The sequence below is a fragment of the Pyxicephalus adspersus genome, chromosome 1, assembly GCF_032062135.1.
Source record: "Pyxicephalus adspersus chromosome 1, UCB_Pads_2.0, whole genome shotgun sequence".
In the NCBI taxonomy this organism is placed as follows: Eukaryota; Metazoa; Chordata; class Amphibia; order Anura; family Pyxicephalidae; genus Pyxicephalus; species Pyxicephalus adspersus.
Window position 1 is genome coordinate 10,292,864 of NC_092858.1, and position 11,501 is coordinate 10,304,364.

Below are 11,501 nucleotides of genomic sequence, written 5' to 3' on the forward strand. Positions count from 1 at the left end.
AAGCAGCATGTATAAAATTAAATAATCAGCTTCAGTTCGACGCAGTTCGCACAAAAGGTCTATTCCAGCTTACAGTGTTTCTCTTCTGGATAACGTCATTCAACCTTTAAATACAGGATGTCATGGGCCCGACCTCTAAGGGGAGCATCATCATTTTGGCCTTGGCTTAGAGTACTACTTCAATAAACGAAACTCACCATCACTGCATGGGTGCTGTTAAGTTCAGCAATATAAAAAATAGATATAAAAGATATAAGAAATGGGGAAGACCAAGTATCCAAATTTCACAAAAAGATACTAGAGCAAAGTAACATCACCCTTAGTTCTGCAAGTGAAAGAGGAAATAAGGCAAGTATATTAACCCATCGTTTTCGCCATAGGCTTTTCTTTTAGATATAATAGTGTTTGGCCTGAGGGGTCTAAAAAAAACAAAAACATCAGCACATTTGCAAATTTAGATGTGCTTTAATGGAAATTTAGGGCAAATTTAGGTAGAACTAGTGGTCATCTACCAGTTTCTTTAAAGAAGAGGAATTCCCCCCACAGTAACCAACTCGGTCACCATTCATCCTAGGTGATCTCACTACTTTGGCAGACTCCATTATATACAAAATTCAATGGGAAGTCTGGGATATCCTCAAAACAGCTGCAGAAGGTGATAAAAGCCAGCAACTCTCACTGCTGACGTTCCAGAGAGATAGATATAAAAAAAAGAAGAACATCTGTTGAAGTTCTATATATCAGTTTTGGGTGGACTGACCCTTTAACGGTCCCTCATATGCAGTTGTATGGACAGCCTTGCGGGCGATTCTCACAGACGGTGCCCCAGCGGGCCTGTAATAAGCACTGATCTCCTCATCGCCTTCCTGTTTACATACGCAGCATTTAATTATAGATTTCCCATGGCAGCTGGATGAATTAATGCTGTGATGTAGCCTTGGAAGTGGTTTCTATAGGAACAGCAGCAAAGGGGAACATGCAACAACACAAACCGCAGTTTACAAACCAAGTTCGCCAGGCTGACAGGCTTGAAGGGAGAGTAAACAAGGGCCGGAGGATAAAAGTACCATCGGTCCTCCATTAACAAATTCCCAAAATAAAGCAATAGTATTATTGTTTCATTTATTATGATACAGTAATCCTCCAGTGACTTTTCCTACGCTAAGATGATGGCACCAGTCTGCTGCAGGCTCAGCCTAGCCAAAGTCACTGTAGTGGGGCATAGCTCTTCGGCAAAGATAAAAGTTTTCGGACCTCGAGGGACAGTTTTTTACCGGTCAATGCAGGAGGAGGGCAAACACAGAGGCGCATCTGCCATAATGTGCATTTTCATGTTATGGCAAGAGCTGCCTACCTTATGTCTTGCAATCATCACAGCCATGGGGTTCCTAACACATACAAAACATTGCCTTTTTTTGCACTGGATAGCCACCCAATTTGGTTGCCATTTGACCACTTATATAGATTTAACTTAAAAGGTGCTACCATTGTCCCTTCATAGAAAAAGCCTCCCATAAATGGACTATCGAAGCATATTTGCAGGAGATGCCGCTGTTTCACCATGACTTCCTCAGGCCTGACTGCACCCCGATAGAGACCTGCACTTTGTAATAATTGGAGACTTTTGGCAGTTCTGCTATAACTGCCAGCTGGATTCTTCCTTAAAACTGAAGAGAAGCAGAGTGGAAATTTTAGGAAAGAACAGTTAGAAAAGTTGGCAGAAAATGCATTTTCTTGTGCTCATCCAGTGAGGAAATTAAAACAAGAAAATAAAGAAGAGAAGGTCTAGTTTATAGTGATCTTTGGATCTCCGGCACAAGATAACCACAGTGAAATATGGCAGATTTTTTGGAAAGGCCACTACAACTGCACCCACCATGAGAGGACACAATGATTGGATAGCCAAAGCCATATTTTCCCAATAAATAAGCCAAAAACACATGTGTATAAATGTATCTCTCCATAGCAGTAACATGTATACACTCCCAGCTGTCTAGTGATGTCCATACTGAAGATTAGGCTTTATACATGCCAAAGAGGAACTCTGAACCTTTTCAGGCAATAAATAGGCTTAGTGTGAGGGACCCAATGAACCAACTTGTGCTAATAAAGATTCTATGCCCTAATGTACCTCTCCTATGGGCCTTGAACCAAACTCAAGTTTACCGTATTTACTTAAAAAAGCAAGATTACAATTTCATATTGGTTCCCACAATACAAACAATTACATAATTAACAATTACTATTGAGGGTCTCCCCATGTTCATTGGCAAGCAGGTGTCCACATGAGTCAAGAAGAGAAGCATCATCAAGGTATCAATCATAAGTAACAAGGCTGATCTTTTTTATTAATATATGTCCCCAAAACAAAGCATTAGATCCCTAATATATAAGGGGGGATAGGGGCTACCCAGATGTAATTTATTGTCAGCTAACTGGAGTTCAGCTTTAAGCAAACAGTTATCCTCTTTGCCATCAAATGAAAGCAAAGCAAGTATGTTGTCCCATGACAGATGTCTTGAAAAATTATATGACTATGGTCTCATCAGCTTCCTGAACTCCTGCCATTCTGTCAGTTGGGGTCCTGGGTAATTGCCCATGTTTCTCTGCTTCAACATCTGTGCAAAGATGCAGCTGATACAGTGGAGGGCTTTTATTGGGAGTGTCCAGAATACGTCAAAGCTTCTATTTTCCTTACCAACAGAAGAATGAAAGTCCAACCACTTTAAGCAAATTACTTTTTTGTAAGATCTTAACTTCAGCTTTGCTAAAGCAATGAACACTTTAAAGATTCCACTTTCCCTGCAGTGTTAGGGCAGGTCCAGTGATGTCACAAATCCTTCCCGGTACTGACCGTCATAGGAAGTCCAGACATACTGGGATCCCAGGCTTCATGATGATCCAGAACTAGACTGAATAAAGTTGCCCATCATTCAACCCAGTTCTACCTCTTGTTGCCTCAAGACACAAAGTAAAGATAAAATTGCCCAAAAAGAGATACAATTGACACAAAAGTGGTAAAGCTGGGTACACACGTGCAATCATTGTCGTTGGAAAGGATCTTTCACAATCTTTTCTAGGGACTAAGGACTGCATGATGCATGAACGAGCTCTGTACATACAGCACCATTCAGCTCAAGAGGAGAGAACGACGGAGCGTCACCCTGCTGCGCACTCTCCCCCTACCCTTGCATTAGGATCGTTGGCCATCAAATTGTACGTGGAACCAGGACGGTAATTCGGACGATGAGTACTGCACACACGCCAGATTCTCATCCGATATCCGCCCTGAGTCGAGTTTAAACTATCAAAAGACTAAAAAATAAATTAAACTTTGATTAATTAACCTTAATTAAATTAGCATGATATAGAGGGGGTGTACCAGAATAGATAAGAAAAAAAGACCTTTCTTGCCATGATAGAAAATGCTCAATCGCATTACTCAATGGCTAGGCCAACGACCCTCCAGCTTTGCAAACAAAAAAGCACTTAATTGTCTATAAAACTTTTCAGAAAGATGAACTGATCCAGTTGGAGCAGAATAAGCACCCTGGCATCAGTGGAAGTAAATCACAACCTGGAATGAGTGAGAATTAAAAAATACTGTGAAGTCAAGGGTCACTGAATGTAAAAAAAAATGAATCCAATCCTGATATTGACTCCAAACCAACCTAATAAGGATTTTTAACAATATGAGTAAAAAATTATAATGAACTGAAAACAAAAAATCAAGAACTCGAGGATAGAACCTGATCCAATTATATACAAAAAAAAAAAAACACACACACACACAACTTTTGTGTGGCCGGTCATCTAATCTCGCTCCTAAATGTATAACAAAGTTGTGCTTAACCAGCACTAGACATGTCTTAGGAAAATCAAAATATGGGGGCAGCCAGGAATTTGCTTCATTTAACTGAAAATGTGAAGCTTCACCTTAAGCTGGCATCTCAGACAACTGTCAAAAAAAATTACACCTAATTGTGTTTCACAACACGCTCAGCAAGGTCTCCTGCAAAGAGCAAACTTATTAATCTGTCACCTCATCACAGCAGGAAACAAGCTGTTATCAAGAACAGTCAAAAACTTCCTTCCCCAAACAAGAAGGTTATGTAAGCAAATATTTCAAATCGCATTGCCTCCCAACTCTGGCTGATTAGAAAAAAATATTTTTTAACAAATATAATGGCCACAGTTTACCTGTTGAGCTGTTTTTTTTTGGAACTTCTGTGTTGTGTGTTGTGGTAGTTTGTCATCAGTTTATGAAATGTGGTGCAGTGCCATTGGGACACTAACACATTCAAAAAGTCTAACCAGGTCTAAGGCTACGTACACACGTGCAAGGGTTCTTGTCCGATAATCAGCTTAGGGCCGATATCGGACGAGAATCTTGTGTGTGTACAGTGCTCGCCGCCCATCTCCCGAACGGCCATCCTGGCGGATCCACGGACGATGGACGACGAACAATTATAATTCAAATGAAGGGGAAAGAACACAGCGGGGTGCCGCTCCGTCATTCTCCCCCTCCCCTCTCCATTAAGCAGAACAGTGCTGTATGTACAGTACTCATTCATACATCATACAGTCATTTGTCGTTGGAAAGGATCTTTCATGAATATTGCATGTGTGTACTTAGCCTAAGGCTAAATACACTTGTCAAAGGATTATCATCTCATGATATGAAGTGGGGACCAGAGACATACTGTATAATAAGTTATAAAAAAAAAAAAAAAACGGTAAAATTCATTTTTTTTTTTTAAGCAATACTTGGCACATGTATGAGCTGCAAGGGACTAAATGTAATTTTTCATAAACTTTATAGGCAGCTTTTTACCACGTTAGCACTTTTCCAATTCTTCCTGAACCTATATGCTAGAGTTATGGCACATAGTAGGATTAACACACTACGAAGATGGACAGTGAAATTCTTACACCGATTTGTACAATACCATAACCAAAACCAAAACTCTTATATTCACCTATCTGATAAACGCCTTTACCCCTCGCTGTGAACTTTGACACCATCTTCTGACCTCTTCCGACCTCTATATAATTGTGGTCTCTTATACAGCTAAAGAAGTCAGAGTAAGAAACCACAAAAACAGTGGGGGACACAACATTCCTTAAAGTAAGATTAAGGCTAAAATCGAAATTAGAGGGAAGGTACAATACATTGGTCTCTAAGGTTCCTCCACTATTCAAGGGACCTTCCAGTTACATTTATTTTTGTGCGAACGGTAATCCACATAATAAAAAGGCAGACAGATTGATAGTTACTAGTTACAGTCAAGACTTAATTCCAAACAACCTAGAGGCTTCTATACCACTGCTACTAGGATGCCTGAAACATTACAGTGTGTGGCTAAATAGTTGTGTATTGCTTCAGAGCAATGCAGTACCTCCTCAAAGAGTCCACAAATGGTAGCCTCCAGAACTTGTTGGGAAATGGTTTGTAGGAGGCAGCAATTGAACAGTAAACGACAACAAAAAAATCCAAAAACACTGTCACTCAAAAATAATTACCAACACTAATATCCACGAGAAGCAACCATCAATAAACCTTATCCCAGCATAAACAGAGCTATACTCTATAGAACCACACATAAATTTACAAAAACAAATTACAACAATTTAAAATAAGCCAATAGGCAACCATAGTACAACATAGATTTATTAAAAATATAAATGACAAATGAAATATGGTACTCACCACAAAGGGTTTGCTTCTGTTGCTGGTCTCTTCTTGTAGTTTGGGAAGCTTCAGTAGTTTTGGTTCCACTGTAGTTGGGGTACTTGGTGCTGTTCTAGGCAAATCCACAGTGCCAAAGTTATTGGAGTCACCTGTGCCAGTTGGCGCTGGTTTAGAAGTATCCTCCAATAGTGGACTTATCAAAACTGGATATTGTTTAATAGGATGCTTTGGAGAGTTGGCATGTGCAAAGGAACCATGGCCTAAAACTTTACATTCAGGTGGGGAGATTGGTATAAACGCAGCCGGTTCACTTGTGTGGCGTACATGTTTGCTAGTTAGTCTAGGTTTACCAGAAGCTTCGGTTGGTTCCTCACTTTCTTTATTGCCATCTTGACTACCAAGTCTATTGGAACGCTTTTTAAAACTGCGCCGGACCATTCTTGGGGATAAAACATTTACAAGGTTGGGGTCGAAGTTCAAGTTTTGATTTCCCTCTAACCCATTTTCTTCGGCCTCAATAGGCAACTTACCAGCCTCCTCTTCAACCTCCTCCAGTTCTACCAGTTCATCTCTTTGCTCAGATAATATTGGCTCGCTACTAGAGGCCAAGATGGACTGTTCTAGCTCTTTTGAAGCCTCACTAGAGTCTTCAAGGCCAGGAGTAGTCAATTCTCCTCGTCGACTTGGGTCACTGAATGACTTTTTCTTAATGGTTTTACCATTTCCCTTTTCATCAATGACTTTATCAAGTGCCCCTGGTTGGCTCACAATATTTTGGATGACAGTGTTGTAATCTTTAATCCCATCACTGCTGAAAGACAACACGCTAGCAGCACTACCTGTACATTCAGAAAGAGCAGATGCTGAAGAATCTGAAATCATGGACTTAGCGTTTAATGATCCAAGGAGGTTACTGTCCATAGAAAACGGAGCTGGATCTTCAGTAATAGAGTACCTTCGATGGGGCATTGGATCACTCAGAGATCTGTAAGTTTCACTTCCAGACTCACCATTGCTCCCACTGCTAGAATCTGTCCCACCATTACCAAGAGAAGGAAATTTCCTTCTTCGTCTAATTGTTCCAGGTGTTGGTGGGGCATCTAGAGCCCCTTGAGTGCATGCTTTGTTGCCTGGAACTTCAGAATATTTTTCACTTTCTAAGCTATCACTGGGAGAATGGATCTGGAAATGGTCTCCATTTCGCGAATGCAAGTATTCACCTTGTTCTTGAGAACTTCCTGTTGACTTCCAAACAGTAAGCGTTTGACCAATATCTCGATACAAAGAACTATGTGTGGGTTCAACCTCGGTTACAATCCCTTCATCAGTCATGCTAGACTCATGCCCAGATAAGTCAAAGTCTAAAGATTTCCTATAGGACTCAATTTCTTCAGCTGCAGAGTTATTCAAAACTAGGCTATTACTGTTTTCAGCGACTATCGTCTCCAATGGATTGTCTTTTATTGCACTTTTCAGATGTTCTTCAACCTCTTTATCAAAAGTATAGTCATCCTGGGACCCAATCTGTTTTATTTTTTCAAATACTTGCCTTGCTTCCTGAATGTATTTGTCCTGTGCCACATCTGATTCACCTCTATCACTGCTTCCCGTATCACTTACAATATCCCCCTCTGAAAGTATAGCAACATTATCGGATGGGCAAGCTAGCATAAGTTCAGATGAACTTTGCTTCATGGAACTGTGAGCGTTAAGCCTTCTGGACCCTAATTTGTCGGAATATGTAAAAGATTTAGTGCGGCGTAAAGTAGCGGTCAAGTCTTTTAAAGTTGGCCGATTTCCTTGTTGCAGCCTGTCCTGTCCCATTGATCTACCTCTAGGTAGTGTGCTCTGAGGCCCAGCAGCACCCTGATAGGGCTCATTCATGGCATATGTTCCCTCCTTGTCACTGCTCCCTTTTCCTCTATTTTTGAGTTTCAAGTCTGAAATATCAGATTTTAGGAAATTTAGCAAGCAAAGAGTGTCCGATGCTATATCTGGGTTTGACAATGACTTCTTGTTATTAGAACTGTTGCTTTGAAGATCACAATGTGGGCTATCGCTAACATTTTCATTTTTTAGTTTTGAAACATTACAGGGCACTTTTGACCTTGGGCGCATCATATGCTTTGACATACTTTCATGTTGCCCATAACTTGGGGATCTGTGAATACCAGAACTTCCTTGGAAGCTACGGGCTTGACCAGAGTAAAAAGAACTAAAATGTTCATCATCTTTTAGAGTTTCAGTGCTTGAATATCTACTGCTGCTCCTGGAGCCACAAGGGCTGGGCAAAAAGGGGGGAATGTTAACTTTTGCAACCCGAGACACAGTAGGGATTGGTGACACTGTGGTCAACTGACCTGGGTTTGTTGGAGTTAAGCTTTCAGAAATGCTTCTGATACGTGATGTGAGGATTTCGTGGGAAGTACTGCTTGGGACACCCAAACCAATTTGTTCTGTTGGACAATTATATGATTTAGTATCAGTATTAGAACTACTGTCAGACAATATGGGCCGGGAATCAAGTCTTTGCTGTGGAAAGTCCAACAAGCCAGTACCATGGCCTAGATTTCCCTTGGCATCATTCACTAAGTGTCCTCTGCTACTTTCAGATTCTCTATTAGGTAAAGCATAGGTTGCAGTATCTCTCTTTTTCTTTCTTAATGACCGTTTCCTGAAACTATCCCTGAGGGCATTTATATCACTATCCTCTTCACTTCCAGAGGTCGTTTCCTGGGGCCTGTCCTTAGCATCACTACTGTCACCTGGGATATGCCGAGACAAAGTATTTTTGTGCAGCTCATCTTCACTGGAGCTGTCTTTGAGTCTGACATTAGAGGGGGCCAGCTGTGGTTTTCCTAAACTATGATAGGAATGTAAACTATCTGATTGCTGTCTTGCCTCTTGTTTAGGTGGACCAGATGAAAGTGTGTTCCCCCTCAGACCAAACGGAATACAAGTTCTCGGAGGAGGGGGAGGAGGCTGGGGTTTGGGACCAGTGTTTATTACCCGGGGATCTTTTGTATCCATACATGCAGTCTGTTGCTCTGTCCTGCTTTCTGGTAGTGCTCGACAAAAAGTACTTTCTGTCCTTGCAGACGGGTTTGTTGACCAGTGCAAAGTGCTGGGCGGATTGTGTTTAGTATAGTGATTAAAGCTTTTAGCTTCCAAGGAACAATGTCTTTGCTGCTCTGTTACGGACGTCTCTTTTACAAGTGGCCCCGACTGGCCTGGGGGCCTGGGCTCCTCAGATTCTGGCAGGGAAGAAGCCCTAGATGGCAGTTTTCTTTCACCCTCCCCAAAAAGTTTTCTCATTTCAGTAACACTTGGCCAGTTCGATCCCTCTGTAACTAACAATTCTCTGTTATCGGGCTGGTGCAGAAAACTACAGAAAGAGTTCACTTCATCTACAGAGATCCCTGAGCTATGACTTTCCCTCGGGTCATCATAATCATGGGACTTACCTGGCAGCGCCAGGGAAATACCATCACAGCCAGTTGTGTCCTGTTTAGGCTGTGAAGTCTCCACAGGCGTTTCAGCCCCACCAGACCCGGGTTGGCAAGCCTTTCTCCAATGATCCACTCTCCTTAAGCTCTCGTCGTCACTCTGTGCTCCATCGTCCCTGGGGTGAGAAAAGAAACGCTGAGAAATCTGACGGACCGACGAGATATTCTGGTCTTTGCTGGCTGCAGAGATTTTGGACACCTTCCTAGTTAAGCTCAGTGATCTGGCAGGAGGACGATGTGTTTTTTGACATGTGGGCTGGGTGACATCTCCTTTCCCGGGCAGATCTGTGCCTCCCTCTTCACTAAAAGCCTTTGCATTCCAGTTCCCCAGTTTTTTAAAGGACACACTCCTGTAAATCCGCACTTTCCTCTCTGCATGCTTGTCGGCCATGGTTTAAAACAATCCCACACCGCAGCGGCCTGTTTCTGCTTAATATCCACAAAGAACGACGTCTGGATACGTCGTAGGACACAGTCCTCTAAGAATAAATTAAAAAGCATTCAAAGTTTGAATCCATCCACAGGCAGCAAATCAAAGGGATCCACACAAGCATCCTTTATCCCGTAAAGTTGGTCTGAAGCTAAAAATCCAAATAAATCTTCATCTTCAAAAGTGAAAATAAATCCTATATAGTTCCTGTTAGGTTTTCCATCAGTGAGATAAAAATCACAAGAAGAAAAAAAAAAAGTTTATGCAAAGTTTCCTTGACAACACTTTAACCCTAGTAAGGTCCAACTCAACCCCAGTACTCAGAAGAAGCCATCCCCCACCAATCAGCAAGCAAAAGGCATTTCCTTGTTGCAATACCCTCCAGTCACATCATCGGTTGCATTCCGCACATGTCGTAAACACAGGCTTGTAGAATAATCCTTTGGTTTTTGGGTTTTTTTTGTGATTTTTTTCCTTCAGTCTCTTGAGTGTTGATTTCACGTGGGAGAAAACAGACAAGCTTTACTTAAAGGAGGCGAGGTTTCAGAGGAAATTATGGGAACATTCTTGCTGGTGGGGTGCTCCTAAAAAAAAGCAAAAAAGTAAAATACAATTACAGTGATCATAATTACAGAGACATCACAAAACTAACTATTAATGTTAAACCTAAAGAAAAAAATGTATTTTTTTTTCAAATAAAAAGAGTTGAATTTGATTTTATCAGCTTGCTTCGGAACATAAAAATTTTTAACTTAATAGGTCACAAAAACAGAAATATTTTTTTTCTGTCCACAATACCTTTCACTTTGTCTCCCTCTGCTGTTGAAACAGAGGACCAATTGGTTTCCTATTCAATTACATTTGTCAGTTTATATCATTAACATAAAGTTCTCCAAGAGCATTGGGTGAATTTTCCTCATATCAAACCTGAATTTGGAAAAAAGAAAACTGAACTGCTTTCGTGTAAAGTTAAACTTCTGGCTATCACCAAGCTGGGACATGTAGTTCCACCAAAGTTGTGGCAAGAATGGTTAAGACAGTCTAGATCTTCTAACTTTCCAAACAGGAGAACCTATAGGAGTAGACATATGATGTGGTCTGTATTTCCTCAAAAGTTCAGTCCCATGAGTATAAGGAACAATAAACTGGTAGTTGCTTCAAATAAAGTTAAAACCTAAATTTGTAACATGATAATCTTGACATACCATTGTAAGGATATGGTAGAGCTTACTTTTTAAGTGTCTACAGCTAAAAGTTTGCTGGCACATCACACATCAACAAGAAAGAACATGAATCTTTAAAATAAAAAGGTTTCAAATCTGGTTGCCATGTAGTGAATGAATATTGTGTATGTACTGCAATACAAATGGTTCATGTTAATTGGTTCTTTGCAGACTGCAATACAGTTCTTACAGTAATTTATAAAAATAGACTATTGGCGGTGCAAAGAGGCACACTCAGTTATCAGAGCCCACATAGGGAGTCCTAGCATTGGATTAGCTTCAAGCCATAGGTACTTTGCCCGTACCCAAAAGAACGGGTCCCGGGTGCTCTGGTTATTCCTAAAGAACGAGTACCGGGTGCTGTGCCCATTCCTAAAGAACCAGCCCCAGGTACTGTGCCCATTCCTAAAGAACCAGCCCCAGGTACTGTGGCCATTCCTAAAGAACCAGCCCCAGGTACTGTGGCCATTCCTAAAGAACCAGCCCCGGGTACTGTGCCCATTCCTAAAGAACCAGCCCCAGGTACTGTGCCCATTCCTAAAGAACCAGCCCCAGGTACTGTGGCCATTCCTAAAGAATCAGCCCCGGGTACTGTTCCCATTCCTAAAGAATCAGCCCCGGGTACTGTGCCCATTCCTAAAGAATCAGCC

At 41.3% G+C, this 11,501-nt stretch overlaps 1 protein-coding gene across 1 annotated transcript in view; it reads right to left on the reverse strand.

The window, feature by feature from the left end:
• ARHGEF17 (Rho guanine nucleotide exchange factor 17) overlaps window positions 1–11,501 on the reverse strand; it is a 143,435-nt gene that overhangs the window by 130,656 nt on the left and 1,278 nt on the right. The window contains exon 2 of the mRNA XM_072398630.1: window positions 5,711–10,212. Within this exon, the coding sequence (XP_072254731.1) occupies window positions 5,711–9,589 (3,879 nt within the window). The 5' untranslated portion in view covers window positions 9,590–10,212. The remainder of the gene's footprint in view (window positions 1–5,710; window positions 10,213–11,501) is intronic.